The sequence below is a fragment of the Argopecten irradians genome, chromosome 9 (assembly GCF_041381155.1).
Source record: "Argopecten irradians isolate NY chromosome 9, Ai_NY, whole genome shotgun sequence".
Taxonomy (NCBI): Eukaryota; Metazoa; Mollusca; class Bivalvia; order Pectinida; family Pectinidae; genus Argopecten; species Argopecten irradians.
Window position 1 is genome coordinate 21,669,321 of NC_091142.1, and position 14,844 is coordinate 21,684,164.

General features: G+C 35.1%; 2 protein-coding genes across 2 annotated transcripts; one reads left to right on the forward strand and one right to left on the reverse strand.

The window, feature by feature from the left end:
• The first annotated feature begins 44 nt into the window (after positions 1 to 44).
• Positions 45 to 8,393, forward strand: LOC138331768 (meiotic nuclear division protein 1 homolog). The gene is made up of 6 exons (XM_069279532.1): positions 45 to 200; positions 4,324 to 4,389; positions 5,007 to 5,180; positions 5,905 to 6,012; positions 7,169 to 7,328; positions 8,244 to 8,393. Exons 1-6 carry the CDS (start codon positions 198 to 200, stop codon positions 8,348 to 8,350), a joined length of 618 nt encoding a protein of 205 aa, XP_069135633.1. The 5' UTR covers positions 45 to 197; the 3' UTR covers positions 8,351 to 8,393.
• Positions 8,394 to 9,519: 1,126 nt separating this feature from the next.
• On the reverse strand, positions 9,520 to 14,502 carry LOC138331767 (uncharacterized). The gene is made up of 3 exons (XM_069279531.1): positions 14,445 to 14,502; positions 13,216 to 13,564; positions 9,520 to 12,061 (listed from the first exon to the last, which is right to left on the reverse strand). Exons 2-3 carry the CDS (start codon positions 13,544 to 13,546, stop codon positions 11,727 to 11,729), a joined length of 666 nt encoding a protein of 221 aa, XP_069135632.1. The 5' UTR covers positions 13,547 to 13,564; positions 14,445 to 14,502; the 3' UTR covers positions 9,520 to 11,726.
• Positions 14,503 to 14,844: the final 342 nt, after the last annotated feature.

Genomic DNA, 14,844 nt, shown 5'->3' on the forward strand with positions numbered 1-14,844 from the left:
GAAGATAGCGTATCTCTTATATTCATTTTCATAAATCATACCTTGAGATCCTGAAACGAACGGTCCCGGAAGTTACAAAGCGCGCCATATTTGATAAATAGACTGTCAACATGTAAATCCAGTTCAACTCTAGACATCATGGCAACACATAAGAAGATATTTTCTAGATCTGTTTGATGTTATAGTGTATAGATATCATGGTAATGAATTTTTGAAAATGATTATATATAGGTCTGTCTTCTAAAAAAGTTGCATTTTGAATGTTTAAAAAAAAATAATTAAATAGGCGTCTGCGTCTGGTTTGATGAAAATATAACAGTTAGGCCTAATAACCTACCCCTACTATATGTTCATATAGTAGGGGTAGGATATTTTATTTTTCCAAAACCAGATGCAGCAGCCTGTGGTTAGACTAGTTACAGTTGTAGAAGTCTGTTGAATGAAAAAAGTTCAGTAAAGTATTTAATTCTTGAAATCTGAATACTGGCCAGTGGGCTAAGATTTTGTAACATAATCAAACCTTGGTGAAAAAATCTTAGTAAAAGTCTGTCAGAAAGTGATTCCTTTTCAGTAGCTAACAGATACACTGTACCAGATCTTAAAGGTAATAGATTTTTTTCTTGCACCTCTAAGATATAACAAAAGCCATCTATATTCTTGTTCAGAATGTGAAATCATCCCGTCTGTGGTATCCTGGTTCAAAGCCAATTAACCATTTCATCTTCGAATTCAGTCATTTCACATAAAACTATAGATCCGTTATATCAAAGAAAAACGATGATCAATCGATACATTAATAATTAAAAACAACAAACAAATGTTGCATGGTAAATGACTAAATGCACATATTTTCTATTGATTATCCGAAGCGTAAGAATTTGAGATCTAGAGTACGACATTCCATGGCATCCATGCACAGACTGTTGCATGAATGGTGTACAATTCCACCAAAAATCACGTTAAGGTACCAGAGTTCGGACGAGATAGAAAAATCTAGCACAATATATCATGTGAGATTTCCCAGTCGGAGGTGCGAAAATATGATATATAGATAGAAATGTTTTTGCATGGTCCCAATAACACATGCTTTAATTTTAAAAGAGAACGGCCAGCTTCTACATGTAAATGGATGAGACTGAATACACATACATAACTACAATGTACATCTGTCATTAAGCTAACAGGATGAGATGAGAAAATGTAAGAATTGGACAGAGGCTCAAAACCAGAACCTCCAAATGCTAGTACTAAGTATCCAGCTCAGATGAGCTACCCTCATCAGTCATGGTCACCAATGAGTGGCCAAGCCCAATTCTGCTATACATGGGCATCTACAGTTTTTGGTGATAAGTCTCCCTACATTGTGAGTCAATTTCTTGATATTGTTCTATATAGGTATAAAGATTCCTCCCTCTAGATCTAGTACATTGATAATCAACTAATGTGCGGTAATTTAAAGATGATGGTGGGAAAGAAACATAAATAAACCCACAATATGAAAATTAACATTGGATTTATTTTATTCAAATTGTTCAGAAGATGCTGATAAGTGAACAGCAGTTGTGATTTAGGGAAAATTCATTTGTTTGCATCTCCAGAAATACATTACTTCCTCATAAACAAAACAACATGAAGTTTTCGTCACTAGCGCCAGACATTTGGAAATCTGGACACACATGCAGTAGAATATGCACACAATCACAACTACTGTTCCAACTTCCGTCACTACTAGTACTACTGGTTAGGTCCCAGTAGTATTAACATTAATTAAGCTAATAAAATTTGGGAATATACAAAAAATTATCAATGTCATTTTACATTGAATTTCCCATTTTTTAAAATCAAAGGTCGTTTTGGAAAGGCCTTTGAATTACTGGTCTGTCGCTCTGCATGTACCTAAAAGGAAATTGCCTTTAGTGCATCGCAAAGAAAGTTAAACATATCGCTATATATGTACATGTACATGCAATTAAAACCTACTACACTCCCCCACCTTTCAAATGTGTTCACCCTCACACATAAACTAACCCAGGCTCTGTCTCCAAGAAAGCCTTTAATACTTCTTGAATCTACTTGGAGTAGTCTTATGCACCAAATAAATTAGGGCGAGAGTATAATACTTAATGCTGCCAGCCAGCTCAAACCCCAAACCCCTGACTTACTGCTCCGCCGCTCTATCGACGGAGCTAATAGAAAATTCCGTCTAGCATGAAGATTTACTATACTATGTACAGTTAAAACCTACATTATCTGGGATTCTTTTTTCACACACATCAATGATCATTAACTTTGGTTTCAACTTTCAAGGTACATGTATGTAATTTGCACTGAACAAGCTTCCGATCAAGTGTTATTATTTTTCGGGATGATCTGAAATACTAGATGACTGCCATATTGAAAACACTACTTCTCAAGTTCCACCAGTGTGATTTAGCCTTGTCTGGAATTATCCTGACCATTAACTGTTATTTTTTATATCAATCTGAATTAAGATGATCACCACAACGGTCATAATGAAAAATTTATTTTAAAGTTCTTCTTCACCTTCAGTGCTGAAAATTTCTTTACAGAGCAAAAACATATTGCACTGTCTTTCCAAAGTGCAAGAGAGATTTCAGAGTCACAACCTTGGATCATACATAATCTTTTCCTATTCAAATGGTGCCAAGGTGGCGGGAGATGAAATCATGGGGGAAGTCTCATATTTGAACCCCCCCCCCCCCCCCACCTACAGAGATTATGCTTATGTACATTTTCTATCACAATTTACTGTACAATTTAGACAGTGGGTGCTAGAAATAACATACGCAAATGGCAAATTGAAGGCGCGATTTGTGTTTATTAGGGTTGAGGTGACCCGATGGTTTGTATTTGTGATTTGCGATCGCCGAAGCAAAATTGTGTTTGGGGGTGCGGTCCCCCGAAATAAATATGATGCTTATGAGTTTTCGATGCTTTGATGATTGCAAATGCCAGGCGCGAGATTCGTGTTGGGGGTCGGGGTCCCCGGAAAAAATTACGATAAAATAGATGAGTTTCGATAAGTTATAATAAAGCATCTAACATGGAATTTTCGATTAAGTACTGCATTTAAGATAATTGTGTCGTCATAACTATGACCTACGAATTACGCTCACACATCGGTACATTGTGTGTACAGAAAAAAATGAATTAATTGTCTCGCTAAGACATATAAACAAATTGATCTTTTAAGAGACATTTTTTAAATAGTACATAGAATCCCTTGATGGACATTTTTAGTCTAGTTTGTGTGTATTGAATTTTTACTATTTAAGGTTTGACATTATGTGCTTGAACCTTTTAGGAAATGCGCCGCGCAGCGGAAAATTTTCTAGAAATGAAGTACGAAAAATGTGCAGGAGGACCTTTTTTTCTTTCAAATAAGCTTTTTTAGAAAATTTCAGTCGGCGAAAATGGGGGGGCAAAAAGACATGTTTGCCCCCCGTCCTGCGGAACGGGGGGGGCAGTTGCCCCCCCTGCCCCCCGCTTCCTACGCCCCTGAATTATCAGATGACCGTTTAGGCCCTTGGGCCTCTTGTTTTTATAGAATTTAATTTCATCTGATCATGAATTAACCCCATGGCCATGCAGTGTCTCATAATTATTGGCTGAACATATGCTGAACCAGTGATGCTATTGGTGTATAAGTACATTTTGAATGGTTATGCCCAGGTATTTTGCCATAACAATATGTTCTTAGCAATGGCCATGATGAAAATGATAATTGTACTTAACTTACTGCAGAGTTGTGTGATAATACATTACATTTTTTGGAATAGAATTCATTTTCCACCTTTTTTTCCAGTCAGCTAGTTTGTTCAGATCAGTATGTAGGGTTTTAGAATCTGTTTTGAATAAAGATGAAAATTCATCCATGACAAGCTCGGGACCTGAAGAAGCCCAATGTTTGGGGAAAACCGGCTGATGGAAGTATAACCATCATATCCTTTAAAGCTTGTTGTGATTGAATTTTCATCTTTATTCTACTCGCCCACTCAAATGCCTGGCATTACCTTGAGGTACATGTATCCAAGCTAAGATACCAGAACCAAGTATACCTCTTTGAGAAGTAAGAGTGTTGGATCAATATTTATTGATTTGTATTAATTGATGCAAGAAATGTCCATTTTGAATTCACTGACCATATTTAAAATGATATGTTTCATTATGTTATGAATTTGAATGTTAAAATAATGGCAATAAATCATTGCGACAACAATATACTTCTCAGTTTCACAATCCAGGTTACAGTATCACGAGTCTATATTGGAATGAATCAATTTCTTTGATTTTTTATTTCAGTCTAAAAAGAAAGGTTTGAGCGTTGAAGAGAAAAGATCTCGAATGATGGATTTTTTCTTTGAAAAAGTAAGTACTGTTATATTAAATGAATAATGTTTTTGTTTGTTGATTTTTTTACACATTGAATGTAAACAAAGCAATAAATTTTGTGTGGTTGTTATGGTTTTACTCATTCTGTACCTTTGTCATATTGTCAACTGTAGTGAACAAGAGCTGGATTTTTCCATTGTCAACTAAAGTCGACAGAATGTACATGTAGTGGACAGAATTTTACCCTCCCTCTTCCCCATGTCGACTAAAGTCGACACTCAAAATATTTTCATTACATTTGCATATTGTTTGTTATAGCAGTGGAAGTAGGTCCATCAAACGGATGTTATTATCAGAAACAAAATGTCAGTTTGTTGCACCTTCGCTTCAGATTGCAATATCAATAAAATCTTGATGTATGTTTTAGATAATTCATTAAACTATTTCTATGTAATTTCAAATAATTGCACTGACTTTAGCATGTTTAAATTAAATTGATTAGCCCACAACAAATGGGCATTTTGTCCAGCATATTTGCTAAAACTTCCGGAGGCATGACTAATAACTCCTTCTGGAACGGAACCCAAAAAGAATACAGAGTACAAAAAGAGTTAACTGTTGAAGTTTTATGATTATATTGGTTTTGTCTACAGAAAGACTTCTTCACCCTAAAGGAGTTAGAGAGGATGTGTCAGAAAGAGAAAGGCATCACCTCCATGTCTGTGAAGGACATCCTTACCAGTCTTGTTGATGACGCTATGGTCGATACAGATAAGATTGGGACGTCCGTCTACTTCTGGGCATTCCCCAGTAAGGCTAGTCAAAATGTGAGTACACTCCTCATTAAGATTAATCAATCATATTTTTTATAACTTGGTTTGTTCAGTTTTCACGTTTTAACAGCCAGGGTCATTTGAGGATGTGCCAGGTTTGGTGGTGAAGGAAAGCCGTAGAGCCCGGAGAAAAACCACCAACCAGCAGTCAAACATTACCTGTCAACTGGCCACGTACATGGTAGCAAACTCGCGACCCAGAAGTGGAGGGCTTGTGGTTTATATTTTTGCTATTTTTATATACCATGAAGTATACATAACAGTTTTAAAATCAGCGAAAAATTCACGTGTACACACTGTATATTATTTTAGTAACAATGAAGTAATAAGATTGGAATAGGTTTACCACTTTAATCTTTTCATTTTGAAAACACTCTTGGTGAACATAATTAAAACTATACAAGATAAGTAAGGAAAGTTAATGGTATCTGAAGGTAAATGTAATGAAATAAGTTTTTCTTGTATAATACTCTGTAGTTGCATATGACTGAGTTATCTGCCCTTCTAGATAGGTATTGATTGTGGTTTCATGTTTGTGAATGGTGTGTAACATCATGTTTCAAAGAAAATTATGTGAATATTGCTCACAAAATTATAATATATATCTACATGTATGGATACTAATCTGCAAGGGAGGTAACTCTGTAATTATTAATATATAAAGACAGAATTTGTCTGCTGCAGATTAATATTAAGCAAATATTTATGTTATTCAAAGAGAAAAAGAAAAATCAGTGACCTAAATAATCAACTGGAGGACTTGGAGAATAGGAAGGTAGCTCTAACAACATCAGTGTCAAAGGCCAAGGTCGGCAAAGAGGATAATGTAAGTACATCTCTGTTCATTTTGTTGTATCAAAGACATTATTTAATTTGGATTATGTCGGAAATATAGTTGGTATCGCTGTCACTAGCAATGGGTTTTATTAGTTTAACGTGCATTTAACAGCCAGGTTTATGCAAGGACATGTCAGGTTTGTTTGAGGAAAGCAGGAGTACCTGGAGTAAAAGCCATCGACCAGCATTCAGTACCTGGCAGCTGCCCCACATGGGATTCAAACTTGCGACCAAGATGTGGAGGGCTTGTGGTAATATGTCGAGACAACTTAACCACTCGGCCCATTGTCATTAACAAATGGAATGCCTTCCAAAATGTTTGTCTCACTTTAAAACTGGAATAGTTTTTTATGACTTCTAGCTCTCATCACAACACCAAGTGAGCACCCCTACCCTCTTCTGGGTATAAAAACGCCCCTCTCCCATCCCATGGATTAATCTTTGATTCAATGTTTAACGACTGTTTGATGCTTTTTTATTATAACTTTAATTATGACATGCTTCACAAAGGAAAGAATGCAAGATGGCGACCTACTAAATCAATGTTGTCAGGTTGGTTTTCTGCAAAGAAGCCCCCCCCCTCCCCTTTGATTTCTTCTCTGGGTTGGGGGGGGGTCTTATTTGTAGTGAAATATGGTAAAAGTTTTTCTTCCATAACTTGAATTTTTGTTAACTTTAGCACTCTGAGTGCTAATTACAGGGAATACAGTAGGTGGAGATCCATGTGGAGCATTTACCAGGTACTGGTCATAGAGTACGTAGTTTTTCTCTGGGAACTGACAATACATGTACTCTGGCTTTTCTCTATCCAGTCCCTGGCTTTTAATAGGACATTAATTATAAACAGAAACAAGCACTCCTATCATGCATTAAACAGCTTTCAGTTGGCATTCATATAGCCAAAATGAATGCCAACTGGACAGAGGCACTATAGTGCTTCATGTTGAATTGAAGGAGAGCTTGTTTTTTGTTTTAAATTGACGTCATAATAAGTGGATGGCAGTTCATAGAATGATGAATGCCAACTGTGCTTGGTAATGTTACTTGGTGGGACTGTAATGAAAATGAAAATATTTTGATTTGCTGCTCAAAAACGTATGCAACTGATAATACATGTAACTCAAGGAATTTACATGAATAAACAGGAGGACCGATCAGAGTTATTGTCAGAGCTAGCTGAGAGGAAGGAGGAGAGATCTCAACTGATGGCTGAACTAGAACTATACAGAGAATGTGATCCAGACGTTCTACAGGAAGTTCAGAACCAGACGACTGTTGCTAGGGAAGCAGCCAACCGATGGACAGGTGATCAGATAAAGAGAATAATTACTGTATCAATATCTTTACTATCATGTGATTTCAGATATATTGATTCAAGCAATTTATTAATTGGTCTATTAAAGATGTTCTTACACTGTCAAAGATCAATCATTTTCATCATGTCAAAGATCAATCATTTTTCATCATTTCAAAGATCAATCATTTTCGTCATGATTGATGACCTTGTTAAATTGAAAGTATTGAGTTGGTCCCAACTACATGTAGTTTATATACTCTTTTTAGTACAATAAATTGAATACCTTATTCCGTCCAATAAGCAACTCTCTCCCTGTAATTGACCTGCTCTCTTTTTAAGACCTCAATACCACATACGGTATTACCCCTTTAACTTGAACCCGCATTCCTCAAATAGCTCACATTTGTCAAAATGATTGCATGGTCATTATCAAAACTGTGTAGGTTTCTCTATTTGATTTCTTTCGCAAATTGATTAATGACTTGGTACTCGGTGCAATAATTTTGTGAAAAATGAGCCCAAATTTGGTCCCTTTAAGTGCCCCTTCAATTTGTCAAATTTTAAGTGCCATTTGTGCTAATGGGGCCGAAAAGGTACATACAAAATGTATGTTGTATGTATTGTATCGTGGGTTAGGTGTATTGCTGTATACCCTTATAGCAATCTGATTAAAATACAGATCCTTATTATCACTACGTTGGATAAGAGGATCTGAGAACATCCCTTTAGGGGTCACGTCAAGATGACCTTTTGAAATATATATTAAAAAATAGCTCCAAAACGGCCTATATTTAATACTTTTCTTAAATTATCAAAAAAGGCAATTAGAATTTGCAATCAAATTAGTAAAAATAATTATGAATTGGAATGAATGTCATGATGCTTTTGTAAATTTTTTTTTTTTTTATTATTTTCTTTGACAGATAATGTGTTCTCTATCAAGTCTTGGATTAAAAGGAAGTTTTCGTTTGAAGACAGTGTGATTGACAAACAGTTTGATATCCCTGAAGATTTTGATTACATTGAATGAGAGTTTTAGTTTTGTTAATAGTAAACCATTTACACCCTAATAACACGTTTTTCCTCTGTTCATTTAAAGTGAATAGTCGGGCAAAGAAAACCCGTCTAAATGCGGTCATTGGCCTTCCAAAAGTTCTCACATATTAATACGACGGTCAAGTTCTGCTTAGTTTCCCAGTTCTGACCATTAAAGTAAAGAAAAGTTGAAAGCATTGAAAGCGAGGCTGCGTGGAAATGTAACCACGGACATACATGTAGTGAGCCGGGAGGACGTTTTAGAATTCACAAACTTTAAATCAATTTCTTCGTACGCAGACAGATTTTGACACGAGATTCTATTTTTCCATTTCATAAGAAATTACACTGGATACATTCACACCACTTTTACCGACTTTAGCCATCCTTGCCCGACTGTTCACGTTAAAATTTACTGAAAACCAACTTTAATTCGCTTGCAATTTACTTTACCGAATTTTGCAATCCAAGTAAATTCGTAAAAAGGTTATCTCCATGAATTATTATCTACATCATCTATATTGATAGGAATAATCAATCAATTGTTAAAGTGAACAGTGTCGGTACCTATATTGTGGGTTTTTCTCTGGATAATCTGGCTTCCCACTTCCTGCAAACTATGGAATGAATGACTTTGAATGACCTAAAATGGCACTGGCAAATAATATCACAAACTGTTATTTACAGTTGAAAATATTGTTAACAATTAGATGAAGTTATCAAGTCCCGTAACTCTTGCAAATATTGATGGATTTTGACCAGTATATCATCCATCTAAGATCTCATGGATATAAAGCAATACATCAAATTTGGTTGAAATCAGACAATGAATACTAAAGTTATCGAGCGAAAACCATGTTTTGATGATTTTAAAGTTGTAACTCTTGCAAATATTGACGGATATTTACCATTATCGAACTCATCCGAGATCTCATTGATATAAGCAATATACCAATAGTTGAAATCGGACAATATATATACATGTACTTAAGTTATGGCACGGACTAGTTTCTCGGACGCCAAAGATACCGACGTCAACATAGTGATACCTAAGTGTTGCCGTTGCGTTGTGGGCGACACAAAAATGATATGTAGGTACTTTGAAATTCTTTGTTTTTGGAAATAGTCCAGAGGATAAGCTATTGATAAATAATACCAACTAAATAAAGTCAAATTTTATTTACAAATTTAAATTCAAAGTTACATATGTGAACCAAAATAGCTTTTAATTTTACAAAAGATCACAGGGGGATTTTGGAGCCCCCCAAAAAATTATCTATGTTCGACAATGGAAAGAGGGATCTTTTCTCTGCTTTTTAAACTTCAACTTTCCAAATCCAACATGGCTGCTTGTCCATCTTGTTGACCGATTGGATGCAAATGCACAACTATATGGTCTTGGAGAAACCTACAAATTAAATTTGAGACAGATCCCATCAGTCCTTGCTGAGAAAAAGTGGTAAGAAGCATCAAAATGTAAGATACATGTAACTGCCAATCGGCCATTTAGACTTGACCTGTTGGTCCCAAAATACAATATGCACAACTAGCTAAAGAGTCCTAGGGAAACCTACATATGATATTTGAAAAAGTTCCCTTCAGTACTTCATAATAGCGGTAACAAGAATTGTTAAGTGAGAAGGATTCGTGTCTGTCTCTTTACACTACTAAACACCACGCGAGACGCTTATGAACCGGGAATAAAAACCGTTTTTCTCAACAAATACTTGTCTTATCGAGTCAAACGAAACACCAATGTAAAGTAAATTAAATTTCACAACGTTTATAACTTGCTTTAAAGACGGAAGATTTAGAAGAAATGTCTTAAACTATCGTTAAAAAAATACGACCGCTCATGAAATGGCAGCACGCTTCAGAAAGTAAGACGGTAACCCTCGCACCCCCATGCTACATCAAAGGCTGCGGCGGCGGATATCAAAGGAAATCAGTCGTCGCCCAACGTCACGGTCAGTGCACAAACACAAAAGCGCCTGCGCTGTCTTTGCCTAAAACTCAGTGTGACTTATCCTTCTCATATACGTCCTTGGCGGTAACAAGAATTGTTAACAGTGGGACCACGGACGAAAGGCGATTTCAATAGCCCACCATCATCAAAACTGTACAATGTAACTATAAAACAAGATTGATAATTTTGTACAGAACTACACTTATTATCCCTCCCTGGACAATTTTAAATACATGTAGATAAATCAGATGATAATTTAAATTGTTTCTGGCATTGCCCTAATTACCGCTCATGCAGTGATTGACCGCAGGCGTTACGCTCTATAGACATTTTTCTATACATAGGTAGTACTTTAATCCAGTATTACATTTCTATATAGAGAGAATTAATTTTATAGAGCCAAACGCCTGTTAGTTGTCTATCACTACATGGTAAAACTGAAATTAACCTTCATTGTGAACTTAAGACTAGCATTAGTTAAATTGATGTTACAACTTCTATTAGGCCATAAGTACAGATATTCTGACTTTACAATGGTTATAGTTTGGTTTTGTTTTGTTTTTTGGTTTTGTTTTTTTTAAACGTAGCCTTTTATGAATTTTTATATTCTCAAGTAAACCTTCAAATATCAGTAATTAATTTTTCTTTGTTTTCATACTAAATCTGGTTTTCTGATTGGTCGATTCATTTTTCATACCACAATAAGAAAAAAACCCAGGAATGGAGCGGAAACATTGACATTGCATATTAATTTGGAAAAATAATCCCTTGGAAACCAATCAATGGAATCATACCATATGATATGTGTAAACATATTTTATTTTATCAAGTTGTCTGGATAATTAATTATAAGCAGTGGTGTCATTATTTTTAAATTCCATCTGTATGAAAGAAATTTTGTTCGCAATCTGTGAAACCGTGTAGTATCATATATAAAAGACTCTTTCATATGTGGATATGAAGGATAGGTATATTCTACCCAAGGGTCACAAAATGCTGTTAAACCCGAAATCCCTATCCTTCATATCCACATATGAAAGATTAATTTTCACTCATACCTTGGAATTTATTACTTTGATTTTCTGCCATTTTGAAAAAAAAAGACGAAAAAAAAATTGTTTGCAATTCAATTCTCCATAAATGAAAATTGTGTGATATTTTCAACGCATATCCAGATGTTTGTATGGTTTAAAGTAAATCCAGCCTACTTTCTGGAAAAAAATGAAATTGTACCTAGCAAATAGTAATTTTGTTGATGTGACGTCACAAAATTAGGCTTTTATTGCATGGGTAGCCATGCAATTGCAGCCTCAGGTAACATGAGTGTATTGCCCTAGACAAGCCAGTACTACACGAGCAGGTATGAGAATATATATGGTATAATCAAGCTAATAAATAAATAGTATCATTGACTGATCTTTTCTAATGCTCTCACATATTCTTCATGATGAAGATCAATCAAGTCTGAATTTTCCATAAAAATGTCCAGTAGCTTTCCAAGTGTCGCTGAACAACCTGTTCTATTTTTCCACTTTATGATTAGTTGCTGTATGAGAGTGGAGCTTGCATACTTTCGATAGTCTGCTTCGATGTGAGACATTTCTACTTCATTAAAGTCCAGACAAGTGCCAAATGCATGTAGATGTCTTGGTGAAAACGTTTTTGAAAGGAACATGGCCTGTTTTTCTGTGACGGGCCGACTTCTTAATTTTTCTGGAATCTCTGGATATCCAGAGTCATCTGTGCAAATAAAATAACAGAAACAGTTTAGACAAATAAACAGTTATCAATAGGCAGACTTTTTGGTTAAAACCTTCCAATGTATTTGAATCTAATGCAATCAAAGTGATACACACCCTAAACAGAAACATCTTTTAAATGTAAAACGAGTTTGATAATTTTATAGAGTAGAAAAAAGTTATATATGCTTTACTTAAATACATGTACTACTCATCATCATTTTCATAAACAAATTAAATGAATGTTAATTTTCAAAACATAGGTCGTTTTATGTTTCCTGCTGTCGTCCTAATTACTTTACAGGACTATAACTGTGTCAGATGGCAAAACTTTATTCTTAATTTAACATAGAATACACTGAATCTTACATTTGTTTGATGTTGTAACCTCATATTAGGCCACTGTAGACATATAGTTTATTAATACATGTGTAATGTTATTGTTTTAGGAAACTTCCTTTTTTTCAGAAACGTAGTGCCTGGCCATTGACCTATTCCTGTACAATGAAAATTAAAAGTACACACAAATTGAACCCCTTCCATATCCTCTCCGAACAGAAGTTAGTAAATTAATAACCAGGAAGTGAGAAAATAAATTTCTACTCTAACATTTTGTTCCATTCCCCAGGAGACTCATCCTCGATATTCCAGGGCTTCCGATCACTTACGATCTCTACACCCCTGGACTATCTCATAGTAAAACTGGAGGCAACAGAATAGAACAGGTAATTTAGTAGTAGTCATTTGATGTACATCAAAAGAGCGTATAACGGTACACTGTGGTCGACTGTGTGGCTTTGATATTAGTCATCGCTCTCTCTGTAGTCTCCAAAGGAAATCTTTGCTGGCCTGTGATTGGTCAAATGTTTTCGGCTGAACTGCCTTCAATTTCACTATGAAATAGTCCAGGGGTGTAGAGATCGCTAGTGATCGGAAGCCCTGGAGTATCGAGGATGCAGGAGACTGAAGGTTGGATATACATGTACATGTAACAGAAAACAACAAAGGAATTTTGAATTGTTATAAATTAAATGTTTTCCACATCAATTATAACTATAGCAGTACTCAAATTATAGTTAAAATATGATAGTAGTCAATCGCTGCTTATCCTTGAGTTACAGTGTATAGCTATATATATATATATATAGTATGTACCTGTTCCTGCTTCCGACACTTGGATTGGCTTCTTCTCAGTTTCTCTGATTTTCCTTTCTAAAGCATGATAGGCATCGTTACGATTTTCTGCCAACTGTTTTAAAAAGAAATTAAATATTCCTGGTTTTTTTTCAATTCTTTCATTGAGGAGTTGTATAAGAGTTTTCATTTGTTCCTGTTTTGTTTTCCCATTCATGATTTTCTCGACTACATCATGAATGGTAAGATAATCTTCGTCCACAAATCTATCCATTATATCCTCTGCTAGGACTGTTGCAACTATGTCTGAATAATTTTTTTCAATATTCATCTTGAGCTGCTCGTTCTCCATAGTCTTTTTGAGATGTTCCTATAAAGAAAATAATTGCATCATTTAATAATTCTTCACAACTACTAAATTGTAAAAAGTTCAAAACAATTGATATTTGAATAAAAGTGGTACACGAATTTATGTGTAATATATATATAGAAAAAAAACAGTTATTTTTAACAATTTCAATATTAAATTTTGTAAAATGTATATACATATGTGTACAAATGTACAGGTATATATGTATTACAAATGTATGTATTCTGTATTTGAATGTTACAGAGTTATCTGGCCTATGTTACATACAATGTAACATGTGCAAGTGATTGGATTGGAATACATGGCAGGTCATTTTCGTGCTGCAATGTACATGTACTTAGGCACCTAACAATATTAAAATCAGACAATGGCACAACATTCTCGGAAAAAGAGTGGGCCTTTAAGGCCAAGTGTAACGTCTGTAATGATTATAGGAAAGATGTTATATTAAGCCCTGTGCTATGATACACGTAGTGATCATAAATTTCAAATACTACTTTGGGATATGAAATCCATTATACAACAAGTTTCTACGCCTCTTGGGTATTACAAGAAGAAGAATTTTATGTATACAGTAACGTTACAAGCACTGTACATGTACACAGGCGTCTGCTTCTGGTTTGATAAAATTTAATAACCTACACCCTACTATAGTATAGTAGGGGTAGGATATTTTATTTTTCCAAAATTAGATGCAGACGCCTGTGACATGTACAAGTATATACTTCCTGTTTAAATTGCATATATATCACCACAAAATAAAGACTGTGTACAGTGTATAAACGGTGTTGTAAATTATCAATTCATTTGCGTGTCAGGTAATTTACATAGAACTGACATCGAAAATCAAGAATAAAAGTCAAAAAAGAAGTAAACAAACCTCGAACGTCTGGACTCTACTTTCGTTTTGAATTTTCAAGCGTATCAGAGACCGCGATCTTTTAAGATCTTTCGAAGGACAATGCACAGGATCGGGCAGGATCGGACAGGATTTGACCAGAGAAGCAATGTCGGCTATATCAAGTTATCATTATCAACATCATATTTAGGCCTACCAGTCGTGGTCGTGTAATGCAGCGTATTTCTAGAAGGAAGAATACACTGTACGTACCGAAAGAAAAGAAAAACAATTACCTGCGGTCAAAACTTCATATATATGACTTTGCTGGTGGTGTATCAATATCGTGCGCGTCAACCTTGATCAAAGAGTTTTTATGATAGTGGTTGTAATGAAAAAAATGGCAAAATGGGTTTTTGTAGATGTTTACCGTTCATTCTCC